Here is a 14,639-nt window from a genome sequence, read left to right on the forward strand (position 1 = left end):
GTTAGTAAGAAGGTGACCAAAGGCCTGGTTGGATCAAGCCCTGTCCAGGATCCCAGCTGGCCCTAAAGGGGCCTGGTGTTATTAGCTGGGCCGGTTCAGGGAGGGATAGTGCAGACAGACATGGCAGCCGGGACATCAGTCTTGTCCGAGACCTGGGTCTGGCAGTCCCTCATCCTCCGGTGTGGGCTCTGCCTGGGGCGCCGGCGGCAGGTCCTGGACGCAGAGCTGGGCGCGCACCTCTCGCATCTGCGCCTGCAGCTCCTCCAGGGCGCCTGGCGGTGGCGCCGCCTGCACCTGCGCCTGCAGGGCCTCCAGCACCAGTGCCAGGTGGTCCACCTCGTCCCGCATCGCGTCCCAGGTGGCGAGCTGCTCCCCCTCCTTGCGACGCTGTTGCGTCTTTTGTCGCGAGTACTCCAGCACCAGGCAGCCGCAGGCCACCATGAAGATGGTGGCCTCACCCAGCAGCTCGGCACCCAGCTCCGCAGCTGCCTCCTCGTTCAGCGGCTTGATGGTTTCCGCATTGAAGCCCATGAGGCGCATCTTTGCCCGCATCTCGACCCAGTGGTACACTGCAGAGGAAGAGAGGGGTCGGGGATCTTGGCTGGGACCGCAAGCCCTGCCCCTTGATGCTCGGTGTCCCTGTCGGAGCAATGGGGACGCAGCAGCCGGAATCGCGAGCGCTAGTGGGAAATGGGCACCTTTAACCAAGACTGGCGCCGGGCCTCGCAGTTACCTGGCCAGAAGTGGCCTTGAGGGCATTATTTTGAAAACGTCCAGAAGGTTCTGGTGAATTACTGCAGATGAGAATTGCTGCCCTGGAGGGGAGGTCCAGGGTGTGGGGCAGCATCTCTAAGGGGGGGTGAGTGGCCACAAGTCCAGCGTAGGTGTAAACCTTGCTCCTGCCCCACCCCCCAGCCCACCAGCCAGGCTCCTTCCCTCTCCCCAAAGGTGGAGCTGATGGTGATGCACTCCGTCCTGAAGTGAGTTCACTGTGGGGTTTGGGGCTCTGTACAGAGCTCAGGGCTGGGGCTCCTGCTCTAATGCCAACTTCTTCCTTATCTGATCACTTGTGTGAACAAGGGTTATCACCGTTGTTCTTGTTTGTCAATGCAAGAGTAGCCTAGAGTTGATATTTAACCCAGAATCCCTGCAGTAATAATTAATATTTATCCATTGATACAAGAACTGATGGGAAAAATAAGGTTCCTTGGGCTCACTAAGGGATGACTTTCTGAAAACATTTATACTTGACCCTTGCCAACCATCCTCCACAGTGATCAGGCTGACCTAATAGGTTTTTTTGTTGTTGTTGTTTTTTCCTTTAAGTTAGAAGAATAACATGCACATGGTGGGTGGGGGATCATTTCGATTACACAGAAGTGAGTAAATTGCAAGACAAAAGTCCATCTTTCCACCTCCAGTTTTGGTCCTCCTAGTCCTCAAAGGTTAACCACCTTTTTTTTTTTTGGTCACACTCTGTGATTTGCGGGATCTCAGTTTCCTGACCAGGTATTGAACCCAGGCCACATCAACGAAAGCATGGAATCCTAATCATCTGACCACAAGGGAACTCCAAAGGTTGACTGCTTTTGATCTTTTTCTGTTAACATTTGTTAAGGAAAACATGATAAGGACTAGCCATAAGGAAAAAGTTTGACACACTGGAATGCTCTGAAATTACAAACGTTCATCCCTGTTTGATGCCCCAGAGGGCAATTCCCTGGCAATCTAGTAGTTAAGACTCCATGCATCCAGTGCCTCAGGTCCTGGTCTGATCCCTGGTGGGGGAACTAAGTTTCCACATGCTGACCCAGTGTGACAAAAAAGAAAGAAAAAGGTGGCAGGGGGTGGGGAGAGGGGGGAGACACAAGCAAGAGAAAGAAAAGGCAAGTTCCAGACTGGGAGAAGCCATTTGCACCACACCGGACAAATAACTGACAAATAACTCAGGTCCAGGACATGCAAATACCTCCTGGGGATCAATAAGATGATGTCAGACTGGTCAATAGAAAAAGACTTGAATCACCTAAGAGGAGAACTAAATGGCCACTCGTGTGTGTGTGTGTGTGTGTGTGTGTGTGTGTGTGTGTGTGTGAGTCTCTCAGCCATATTTGACTCTGAGACCCCATGGACTGTACTCTGCCAGGCTCCTCTGTCCCTGGGATTTCCCCGGCAGAATACTAGTGTGGGTTGTCATTCCCTTCTCCAGGGAATCTTTCTGACCCAGGGATTGAACCCGGGTCTCTTGCATTGCAGGCAGATTTTTTTACCATGTGAGCCACTACAGAAGCCCACTGGACAACGTTAAAAAAAAAAAAAAATGCTAATCTCTATTACACATCAGGAAAATAGTAATTAAAATCACAAAGAGAAAGCACTATACACCCACCAGAATAGCTGAAATGAAAACACCACACATCCTGAAGTGAAGTGAAAGTTACTCAGTCGTGTCCAACTCTTTGGGACCCCATGGACTATATTGTCCATGAAATTCTCCAGGCCAGAATACTGGAGTGGGTAACCTTTCCCTCCTCCAGGGGATCTTCCCAACCCAGGGATCAAACCCAGGTCTCCTACATTGCAGGCGGATTCTTTACCAGCTGAGACACCAGGGAAGCCCAAAAACAGTGGAGTAGGTAGCCCATCCCTTCTCAAGTGGATCTTCCTGACCCAGGAATCAAACTGGGGTCTCCTGCATTGCAGGCGTATTCTTTACCAGCTGAGCTATGAGGGAAGCCTGTTACTACACATCCTAAGTGCTGCCAAAGACAAACTGCAGTCAGACTCCAAGGAGGTCATTGAGGACATCTACCCACTCCGGCAGCTGGTTGGCAGTGATTACTAAATTTAGCATCCGATCCTGATAAACCAGCAATTCCGCTCCTGGGTGGCCACCCACCAAAACCTGTCACATGTTTTCCGAAAGACATGTCCCTGCATGTTCATCTCAGTGCTATGAATAAAGGACCTGAGACAACTTGAATGCCCACCCATAACAGCAGGATTGTTTTTTTTTTTTTTTAAGGTACACAGTGAAACATTCAACAGCAGTGAGAACAAGTGAACCGTGACAACATACAGCAAACTGAAGTGTCGAGTAGAGGAAGCCACACAAGCGCACACTGCTGTGTGACTTCGTTTATGTAACATCCCCCAAGAGGCAACCTCAACCCACAGAGTCACAGGTCAGGGTAGTGGTTACCCTTGGCGGGCTTAGTGACTGGAAGGGGGACATGGTAGGCTTTCTAGGGGGCTGGTTATGCTCTGTTTCCTGTTCTTTCTGTGAGTTTAATCAAACTGGACACTTGGGATTTGTACGCTTTGCTTTAGGTACATTATAATCCTGTTAAAATTTTTCATAACCCAAATGAAGCGGTGTTGTCCAGCCACCCTCCTGGTCTCACTTGCAGCACCTGGAGAGGCCCAGAGAAATGCCACTGGCCAGTGCCCTGCCCTTCATCACTCTATTCCTCCCTGTCGCCTGTGGGCGATCAGACTTGGCCTTGGCCACCTGTCAGAGGAGCCTGCGACATCGAAGTTCAAGGTTCCCTGACTGCCTATTTAATCCTCTTCCACTTGGGAAATTGTCCGGGCCCCTCCCAAGAGGAATCCCAGTCTTACGATGTCCTCCAGGCTTCTGCTTGCAGGCAGGGAGCAGGGAGAAGGGTTGTGATGGAACCATGATTCTCTACTCTCCCCGAGGTCTGTTAGAAGGCAAAATGGATTCAGAACCCAGGCCTGAGAAATTCCAGTCCCCCACTCAAAATGGGAGGGGAAGGGGCATGAGCATGGCTTGTGTTAAAGGGACCCAAATATACATTCCTTTCTCTCTCCCTCTCTCTTTTTTAACATTTGTCATTGTATTGTTTTTTTTAACTTTAAACTTTTTATTTTGTATTGGGGCATAGCTGATTAACGATGGTGTGACAGTTTCAGGTGAACAGAGAAGGGACTCAGCCATACATGGCTGCACATGTGTCCGTTCTCCTCCACACCCCCCTCTATCCAAGCTGGCACAAAACACTGAGTAGAGTTCCCTGTGCTATACAGTAGGTCCGCGTCGGTTATCCATTCTGAATACAGCAGAAGACATATTCCTTTCTTGTTTAAAAAACAAAATTTGTTGAGCAGTTAAGACAGTTTTGTTTTTTTTTTTTTTGGCCAAGCAGCATGTGGGATCTTAGTTCCTCGACCAGGGATCTAAAATGCGTCCCCTGCATTGGAAACACAGAGTCTTAACCACCAGGTCACCTGGGAAGTCCCCAAGAGAGTCTTTACAATATACTTTTATTATATGATTTGAACCACAAGTTTAAAAAATTTTCAAATTCCACATGTCAATTACCTCCACAAATCTAGACAGTTCCTTAAAGGTAAAGGCTCTAAAGGGAATCTCAGCCTGAACTTGAAGAGGATTTTATGTCACCATCTATAAATGCAGCTATGGTATCAAGCACAGTAGTTAAAACAAAACAAAACAAAATGGTGAAATCACTCACGTTTGCTTCCCTAGCAATGTCTTATATTCCCAAGCATATTTTTGCCAACTTAGCAACACTTCAGAGTTATTTCACTACCAATAAATAAATCTCATGATTTGCAAAGGAGCTTTATGTATTTCAACACGCAAGAATCTCCCAAACATAACACGGAGAGAAGAAACGCAAGTTCCAATAGGTACATTGTGATAAAAACAAGAATGTACACTGACTGTGGACGCACATATGTTTAGGAAAAGGAAAATCTCACATGGAGTAACACTCAGCAACTTCAGGACAGATGAGGGAGGAAGTAGGGAGAAAAGAGACTTTTTAATTTTATTTCCTAAAAAAGGCAGAAAAACCCAAAGCAAGTAGGGCAAAATGTTCATCTCTATTAATTTCAAGTGGTAGGTACATGGGTGTTTGTTACATTATTTTCTCTATGTCTGCAACATGTAATGATTAAAAGTAAAAGATTACAGACTTCCCTGGTGGTCCAGTGGCTAAGACTCCAGTGCAAGGCTAGGGTTCAATCCCTGGTCAAGGAACTAGATCCTGCATGCTGTGGCCAAATAAATAAATAAAAATATATTAAAAGTAAAAGATTATTTCAAAAACCCCAATTTTATATATATATATATATTGCCATTTGGGGGCAGGGGAAGAGATTTTGATGAGTGCACAGTGATAGAAATCATGTCACTGGTTCCCTGAGGGCAGGGGTGGCCAGAGGGATGGACCAGAAAAAAACACAAGGAAATCTGGAGGATGATGGAAATATTTTTAACGGTAGTGATGTCATGGCAAATACCCATGATAAAACCCATCACAGTGAACACTTAGAATAAGCACAGTTTATTGCATGTAAGTTATACCTCAAAAATGTTGTTAAATAAAAAAGGAATTTTACATTTTATACGATTATGAAAGTGAGAAGGCAAGCCGTAGACTGGGAGAAAATATTTGCAAATCATATATTTGATGAAGGACTTGTTCCAGAACACATAATGAGCTCTTAAAACTCAACAACAGGAAGATAAATAATCCAGTTAAAATGGGGGAAGGATTTGAACAGACCCTTCACCAAACATGATATGCAAACTGTTAATAAGCAAGTGAAAAGATGCTCAATACATTAGTCAGCAGAGAAATGCCAATCAAACCCACATGAGATTCCATTTCACACACAATTTGTTGCTGTGGTCCAGTCACTTAGTCATGTCTGACTCTGCAACTCTATGGACTGCAGCACGCCGGGCTTCCCTGTCCTTCACCATCTCCAGGACTTTGCTCAAACTTATGTCTATTGAGTCAGTGATGTCATCCAACCATCTCATTCTCTGTCACCCCTTTCTCTTCCTGCCTTCAATCTTTCCCAGCATCAGGATCTTTTCCAATGAGTTGGGTCTTCCCATCAGGTGGCCAAAGTATTGGAGTTCCAGCTTCAGCATCAGTCCTTCCAATGAATATTCAGGACTGACTTCCTTTAGGATTGGTTGGATGTCCTTGCTGTCCACGGGACTCTCAGGAGTCTTCTCTAGCACCACAGTTTGAAAGCATCAATTCTTCAGCGTTCAGCTTTCTCTATGGTCCAACTCTCACATCTATACATGACTACTGGAAAAATCATAGCTTTGACTACACGGACCTTTGTTGGCAAAGTGACATCTCTGCTTTTTAATATACTGTCTAGGTTCGTCATAGCTTTTCTTCCAAGAAGCAAGCATCTTTTAATTTTGTGGCTGCAGTCACTGTCCGAAGTGATTTTGGAGGGTTAGAAAATAAAGTCTGTCATTGTTTCCATTGTTTTCCCATCTACTTGCCATGAAGTGATGGTACTGGATGCCATGATCTCAGTTTTCTGAATATTGAGTTTTAAGCCAGCTTTTTCACTCTCCTCTTTCACCTTCATCAAGAGGCTCTTTAGTTCCTCTTCACTTTCTGTCATAAGGGTGGTGTCATCTGCATATCTGAGGTTACTGATGTTTCCCCCAGCAATCGTGATTCCAGCTGTGCTTCGTCCAGCCTGGCATTCTGCATGATGCACTCTGCATATAAGTTAAATAAGGAGGGTGATAATATACACAGCCACGATGTACTCCTTTCCCAATTTTCAACCAGTCTGCCATTCTATGTCGGTTCTAACTGTTGCTTCTTGACCGGCCTGTAGGTTTCTCAGGAGGCAGACAGGGTGGTCTGGTATTCCCATCTCTTTCAGAATTTTCCACAGTTTATTGTGATCCACAGTCAAAGGCTTTAGCATAGTCAATGAAACAGAAGGAGATGTTTTTCTGGAATTCCATGGCTTTCTCTATGATGCCAATTTGGATGTGGGTAATTTGATCTCTGGTGCTGAAACTAAAACCTGACTCAGCCAAAAAAAAAAAGACTGTACAATGGTCTCATATGGAACTGGAGGGGAGGGGGATGCTCTGGAGCCAGGGCAGGCCAGCCCCAGCCCTGTTCTGTGACTGTCCTAGCCAGCAGGACACCCGTAGCTACTGCCTCTGCCCCTCCCACTCCCTGAGCTACCCTCACGGCAAGAAGAATCCACCTGCCAAAGCAGGGCACTTCAGTTCAGCACATGGGTTCAAAGAGCCCACACGCTTCGGGACAACTAACTCCGCTCACCACAACTACTGCGCCCACTTGCTGCAACTACTGAAGTCTGGCGCCTAAGCAGGCGCTTTGCAATGAGAGAAGCCATCACACTGAGAAGCTCACGCACCGCCAAGAGTAGCCCCTGCTCTCAGCAACTAGAGAAAGGCCACGGCAATGAAGAACCTGTTCAGCCAAAAATAAATACATCTTTAAAAAACTCATCAAATTTATACACACTATAAGCAGAGATATTTATATATATAGAGAAAAAATACTCAGTCAATTATACTTCAATACAATTTTAAAAATTTAAACCATCAAATTTTATACTTTATATACACGCATTGCATTGTGTGTCACTTATACCTCAATAAAGCTGCTTTGAGAAAAATATCCAAGGGAAGGCAGGATAAGGACTTAGAAACAGAGAAAAAGGACTGAAAGCGTTTGTGGCAGGAGAAGGGGTACAGAGTGGGTGGTGTGTGGCTGAGAATTGCTGCTTTTTATGAGGAGCTTTAGAGAATGCTTATTTTTTTTTTTTTAAGATTTAATTGATTATTTGTTTTGGCTGCCCTGGGTTTTTCGTTCCTGTGCACGGGCTTTCTCCAGCGGCGGCAAGCAGGGACTGCTCTCCAGCTGCGGTGTGCAGGCTTCTCACTGAGGGGGCTGCTCTTGCTGCAGTGCGGGCTCTAGAAGTGCCGGGTTCAGCAGCAGCAGCACCCACTTGGTTGCTCCTGGGCATGTGGGATCTTCCCGGAGCAGGGATCAAACTATGTCCCCTGCATCGGCAGACAGATTCTTAACCAGGGAAGCCCCAGGAATGTTTATTCTTAAAACTGAGAATTAAAAAATAAACGTTTGATGTAATTACACTACTGAGCAACTGAACTGTGTAATTACACACACACGTTGGCACAGACACAATATTCATGGGACCTGAGCACTGCAGCTCCTATCCTCACCCACCTGCTCTGATTGGTCACCAGGTCTGATGTATCGCAGCCTCTGCTCCTTGGCACCCCCCTGCAGCTCCCCACCAAGAAGTGATCATCCCAGAAAATAAAAATATAACGTTAAGCCACAGCCCTCTTCTGCAGAAAACCCTACTACAGTGGTCTCTACTTGCTCACAGAAAATGTCCTGACTCCTTAAAATGGCCACAAGGCCCAATGGGATTTTTTTAATTTATTTTTTATTTTTAATTATTTTAAAAATTCTGGCAGCACCAAGAAGCTTGTGAGATCTTAGTTCTCCAACTAGGGATCAAACCCTGCTCTGGGAGCACAGAGTCTTAACCACGGGATTGTCGGGGAAGTTCTTTCTCTTTTTTTCACCCAGGTGTTATTCTTAAGAAGAATCTTCTTCGTGTTTAATCACTACGTCCTGTCGGACTCTGCAACACCATGGACTGTAGACTGCCAGGCTCCTCTGTTTGTGGGATTTCCCGGGCAAGAATACTGGAGTGGGTTGCCATTTCCTTCTCCAGGGGATCCTCTCTACTCAGGGATCGAACCCTCATCTTCTGTATTAGCAGGTGGGTTCATTGGCATGCACAAAGATTGAGTCCAAGGTCCCTGTGGACACCTTTCTGCCCAGCGTGGCTTTTTGGGAAGTTCTTTTCCTTCTAGTCACCAAGGTGTCCTGATGCTGCCTTTCAGATCAAGCAGAAGCAGAGCCGCTCTTTGGTGTGTGACATGTCCATCTTCCAAGCTTAAAACTCAAAGCTCATGGGAAACTTAAAAGAACAGAATGGCAAACTCTGGGGTACCTTATACACTGTCTCTTGGAGGGGTCCCTGCAAGGCTGAGCCCCAGGTACCTGAGTAACCTGCTCACTAACATATCCTATAAAGACTTCCTTCCTTTTCGGTCTCACCTCCCTCTCCAGGCACCCCTTGTACCTACCCTTCTAAGAGTCAAAGAATAGTAGTCATTTATTATTCCCATAGTTACTTTCTGAAGAGGTAAAGATGCATTTCTCTTGCATCTCCTGCATTGACAGGTGGATTCGTTATTGCTGAGCCACCAAGGGAAAATCGTGTATATCTTGCCACAATTTAAAAAGAAAAGGTAACCTGGTAATGAGAAATTGGTTTAGGTGCTACTCTATTTCACACCCAACTGGTCAGCACCAACTGGGTGTATTGCAATATGACCTGGATTATGATCACCCAGAGTTAGTGCAGACCCCACACTGTATGGGCTCAGTCCCAGGAGACTGCCCCGATTCCAGACCTCACAAGTGGGGTTCCCAAGCCATGTGCACTTCTGACTGGTTACAAATTCGGGGTGCCCACAATTCTCTCAGGTTCAAAACTATCTAGAATAACTCATAGATGCCCTAAAACCATTATAAACATACTTGCAATTACAGTTTCATTATACAAGATGCACAGAGGGTGAGACTTAGGAGAGCTTCCTGGCTCTCTCCCTGAGAATCAGAACAGGAATCACGTTGCCACCCAGGAAGCCCTGTTCCATCAGGAGTGATGAAATCTTCTGCCAAGTGCTTGAACTTGGCGGTCTCAATATGGCTAGTTTAAAGTCACAACCCTCTGGGGGTCTGAGGTGGGGAGAGATAAATTAGGAGTTTGGGATTCACACAAACACACTGCTATATATAAAATAGGTAAATAAGAAGGGCCTACTTTACAGCACAGAGAACTCTACTCGGTATTTATAATGGAAAAGAACCTGAAAAAAATACATATGTATAGTTGAATACATATGTATAATGTAACACAAAATGGTAAATTAACTACATCAGTTCAGTCGCTCAGTCATGTCCGACTCTTTGGGACCCCATGAATTGCAGCACACCAGGCCTCACTGTCCATCACCAACTCCCGGAGTTCACTCAGACTCACGTCCATCGAATCAGTGATGCCATCCAGCCATCTCATCCTCGGTCGTCCCCTTCTCCTCCTGCCCCCAATCCCTCCCAGCATTAGAGTCTTTTCCAATGAGTCAACTCTTCACATGAGGTGGCCAAAGTACTGGAGTTTCAGCTTTACCATCAGTCCTTCCAATGATTACTCAGGACTGATTTCCTTTATGATTGATTGGTTGGATCTCCTTGAAGTCCAAGGGACTCTCAAGAGTCTTCTCCAATACCACAGTTCAAAAGCATCAATTCTTCAGCGCTCAGCCTTCTTCACAGTCCAAATCTCACATCCATACACGACTACTGGAAAAACCATAGCCTTGACTAGACAGATCTTAGTCGGCAAAGTAATGTCTCTGCTTTTGAATATGCTATCTAGGTTGGTCATAACTTTTCTTCCAAGGAGTAAGCATCTTTTAATTTCATAGCTGCAGTCACCATCTGCAGTGATTTTGGAGCCCCAAAAAATAAAGTCTGACACTGTTTCCACTGTTTCCCCATCTATTTCCCATGAAGTGATGGGACCAGATGCCATGATCTTCGTTTTCTGAATGTTGAGCTTTAAGCCAACTTTGTCACTTTCCACTTTCACTTTCATCAAGAGGCTTTTTATTTCCTCTTCACTTTCTGCCATTAGGGTGGTGTCATCTGCATATCTGAGATTATTGATATTTCTCCCGGCAATCTTGATTCCAGCTTGTGTTTCTTCCAGTCCAGCGTTTCTCATGATGTACTCTGCATAGAAGTTAAATAAGCAGGGTGACAATATACAGTCTTGATGTACTCCTTTTCCTATTTGGAACCAGTCTGTTGTTCCATGTCCAGTTCTAACTGTTGCTTCCTGACCTGCATACAGATTTCTCAAGAGGCAGGTCAGGTAGTCTGGTATTCCCATCTCTCTCAGAATTTTCCACAGTTTATTGTGATCCACACAGTCAAAGGCTTTGGCATAGTCAATAAAGCAGAAATAGATGTTTTTCTGGAACTCTCTTGCTTTTTCCATGATCCAGCAGATGTTGGCAATTTGATCTCTGGTTCCTCTGCCTTTTCTAAAACCAGCTTGAACATCAGAAAGTTCACGGTTCACGTATTGCTGAAGCCTGGCTTGGAGAATTTTGAGCTTAACTTTACTAGCATGTGAGATGACTGCAATTGTGTGGTAGTTTGAGCATTCTTTGGCATTGCCTTTCTTTGGGATTGGAATGAAAACTGACCTTTTCCAGTCCTGTGGCCACTGCTGAGTTTTCCAAATTTGATGGCATATTGAGTGCAGCACTTTCACAGCATCATCTTTCAGGATTTGAAATAGCTCAGCTGGAATGCCATCACCCCCACTAGCTTTGTTCGTAGTGATGCTTTCTAAGGCCCACTTGACTTCGCATTCCAGGATGTCTGGCTCTAGATGAGTGATCACACCATCATGATTATCTGGGTCATGAAGATCTTTTTTTGTACAGTTCTTCTGTGTATTCTTGCCACCTCTTCTTAATATCTTCTGCTTCTATTAGGTCCATACAATTTCTGTCCTTTATCAAGCCCATCTTTGCATGAAATGTTCCCTTGGTATCTCTAATTCTCTTGAAGAGATAGATCTCTAGTCTTTCCCATTCTGTTGTTTTCCTCTATTTCTTTGCATTGATCGCTGAAGAAGGCTTTCTTATCTCTTCTTGCTATTCTTTGGAACTCTGCATTCAGATGCTTATATCTTTCCTTTTCTCCTTTGCTTTTCGCTTCTCTTCTTTTCACAGCTATTTGTAAGGCCTCCCCAGACAGCCATTTTGCTTTTTTGCATTTCTTTTCCTTGGGGATGGTCTTGATCCCTGTCTCCTGTACAATGTCACGAATCTCATTCCATAGTTCATCAGGTACTCTATCAGATCTAGGCCCTTAAATCTATTTCTCACTTCCACTGTATAATCATAAGGGATTTGATTTAGGTCATACCTGAATGGTCTAGCGGTTTTCCCTACTTTCTTCAATTCGAGTCTGAATTTGGTAATAAGGAGTTCATGATCTGAGCCATAGTCAGCTCCTGGTCTCATTTTTGTTGACTGTATAGAGCTTCTCCATCTTTGGCTGCAAAGAATATAATCAATCTAATTTCAGTGTTGAGCATCTGGTGATGTCCATGTGTAGAGTCTTCTCTTGTGTTGTTGGAAGAGGGTGTTTGCTATGACCAGTGCATTTTCTTGGCAAAACTCTACTAGTCTTTGCCCTGCTTCATTCCGCATTCCAAGGCCAAATTTGCCTGTTACTCCAGGTGTTTCTTGACTTTCTACTTTTGCATTCCAATTCCCTATAATGAAAAGGACATCTTTTTTAGGTGTTAGTTCTAAAAGGTCTTGTAGGTCTTCATAGAACCGTTCAACTTGAGCTTCTTCAGTGTTACTGGTTGGGGCATAGACTTGGATTACCATGATATTGAATGGTTTGCCTTTGAAATGAACAGAGATCATTCTGTCGTTTTTCAGATTGCAACCAAGTACTGCATTTTGGACTCTTTTGTTGACCATGATGGCTACTCCATTTCTTCTGAGGGATTCTTGCCTTGCCTGCAGTAGTAGATATAATGGTCATCTGAGTTAAATTCACCCATTCCAGTCCGTTTTAGTTTGCTGATTCCTAGAATGTCGACGTTCACTCTTGCCATCTCTTGTTTGACCATTTCCAATTTGCCTTGATTCATGGACCTGACATTCCAGGTTCCTATGCAATATTGCTCTTTACAGCATTGGATCTTGCTTCTATCACCAGTCACATCCACAGCTGGGTATTGTTTTTGCTTTGGTTCTATCCCTTTATTCTTTCTGGAGTTATTTCTCCACTGATCTCCAGTAGCATATTGGGCACCTACTGACCTGGGGAGGTCCTCTTTCAGTATCCTATCATTTTACCTTTTCATACTGTTCACGGGGTTCTCAAGGCAAGAATACAGAAGTGGTTTGCCATTCCCTTCTCCAGTGGACCACATTGTGTCAGACCTCTCCACCATGCTGCGGGCATGGCTTAGTTTCATTGAGTTAGACAAGGCTGTGGTCCTAGTGTGATTAGATTGACTAGTTTTCTGTGAGCATAGTTTCAGTGTGTCTGCCCGCTGATGTCCTCTTGCAACACCTACCATCTTACTTGGGTAAATCTTCTATCTATAGCTTATTCATAGGTCTTTCTGGTGACCAGCCTAGCCTGGTTTGAGTCATCTCATGAGCATAACAAACACACACCCACCCTTTAGGAATTTATGGATGATTCTGAAATGCTGTCAGGAGTTTCGAAAACTGCAGATATATGCATATATCTGCATATATTCTTTATTATTAACACTAAAGGAATTTACTTGATACATTGTCATCACTGGTGACTGACTCTTCCCCGGGTCCTGCTGGCCTCCGTGACATGCGGCAGCCACCAGGAGTCAGAGGCAGGCCGGGGCCCAGGGCCAGAGTTGGCAGAGGGTCCCGACTGCTCATCTTCTCAGGTACAGGCCTCTCCCCACCCTCCTCCTCCGGCCCAGCTCCCCGGCTGACCCCGGCCCTCACATCTCTCTCTCCTGCAGCTCTCTTCCTCCTGCTGTTCCCATGCCTGCAAGGCTGGCCCCACGCCTCCAAAGGTGAGCAGGGGTGCTGTGGGGGCAGGGAAGCCCAGCTCCTCTGGGGTGGCCGGGCAGTGGGGAGGGGCCCAGCTTCCACCTCGGTGCTCCTGCTCAGCTGAAATGCCAGCCTGAGCGCGAAATTATGACCCACTTTCCACCCTCGGGTTCTGGGGTTGCCTCTGGGAGGATCCCCTCTGCCAGCCCCCTGTGCTTGGGGGCAGGGGGTCTTCCCAGGAGGGAGGAGAAATGGGGCTTGGAGGGAGATAGGGAGGGGTCAGCTGAGTCAAGTAATTATAACCGTGCTGTGCTCAGTCGTGTCCTACTCTTTGCAACCCCCTGGACTGTAGCCCGCCAGGCTCCTCTGTCCATGGGATTCTCCAGGCAAGAATACTGGAGCGGGTTGCCATGCCCTCCTCCAGGGCATCTTCCCAACCCAGGGATGGAACTCTTCTCTCTTTCATCTCCTACACTGGCGGGCAGGTTCTTTACCAATGTCCTACCTGGGAAGCCCAGATGAGTCATGGTCAAAAGTCCCTTTCTACAAGGAACTCAGCTGAGGAAGCTTCTCTATCATCACTGCCCGACAGCCACTTTCACTCTGGTGACACCCCCACGAAGCAGACAATCCCATTTTAGGGATGGGGAAAGTGTGGCTCAGAGGGGTGAAGTTAATTGCTTGAGGTGAGAGGAAAAATCAGGGCTTAAACCTTGACCCGGCAAGTCCTCTTTCCTCTACTTATAAAAAAAAAAACCTTGGTTTTTCATTTGCGCTGGGTCTTAGTCACTGCACATGGGATCTAGCTCCCTGACCAGGGATCAAACCCACCCAGGCCCCCTGCACTGTGAGCATGGAGTCTTAAGTCACTGGACTGCCAGGGAAGTCCTCCTCACTGTCCCATTCTCTTTCTGGAAACTGAGAGAGGCTGATCAGTACTTTTTTTTTAATGACCACTGGCTGTATGCACTTCTTTTGCTGTGACGGGGCACCCAAGGTGAGTGGCTGTAACTCTGCCCGCTGAAGGCCAGAGAACTCAGCACGGAAGCCACACCCCTGGGCCAGGAGGAAGGCAGATGAGGAGTTAGCG

The 14,639-nt window shown here is 46.0% G+C and overlaps 1 protein-coding gene across 1 annotated transcript; it reads right to left on the reverse strand.

Annotated features, from left to right (window-relative positions):
- Positions 1 to 135: 135 nt before the first annotated feature.
- On the reverse strand, positions 136 to 14,076 carry OPA3 (outer mitochondrial membrane lipid metabolism regulator OPA3). The gene is made up of 3 exons (XM_068993094.1): positions 14,055 to 14,076; positions 13,502 to 13,669; positions 136 to 569 (listed from the first exon to the last, which is right to left on the reverse strand). Exons 1-3 carry the CDS (start codon positions 14,074 to 14,076, stop codon positions 136 to 138), a joined length of 624 nt encoding a protein of 207 aa, XP_068849195.1.
- Between the last annotated feature and the right edge of the window lie 563 nt (positions 14,077 to 14,639).

The sequence above is a fragment of the Capricornis sumatraensis genome, chromosome 20, assembly GCF_032405125.1.
Source record: "Capricornis sumatraensis isolate serow.1 chromosome 20, serow.2, whole genome shotgun sequence".
NCBI lineage: Eukaryota > Metazoa > Chordata > Mammalia > Artiodactyla > Bovidae > Capricornis > Capricornis sumatraensis.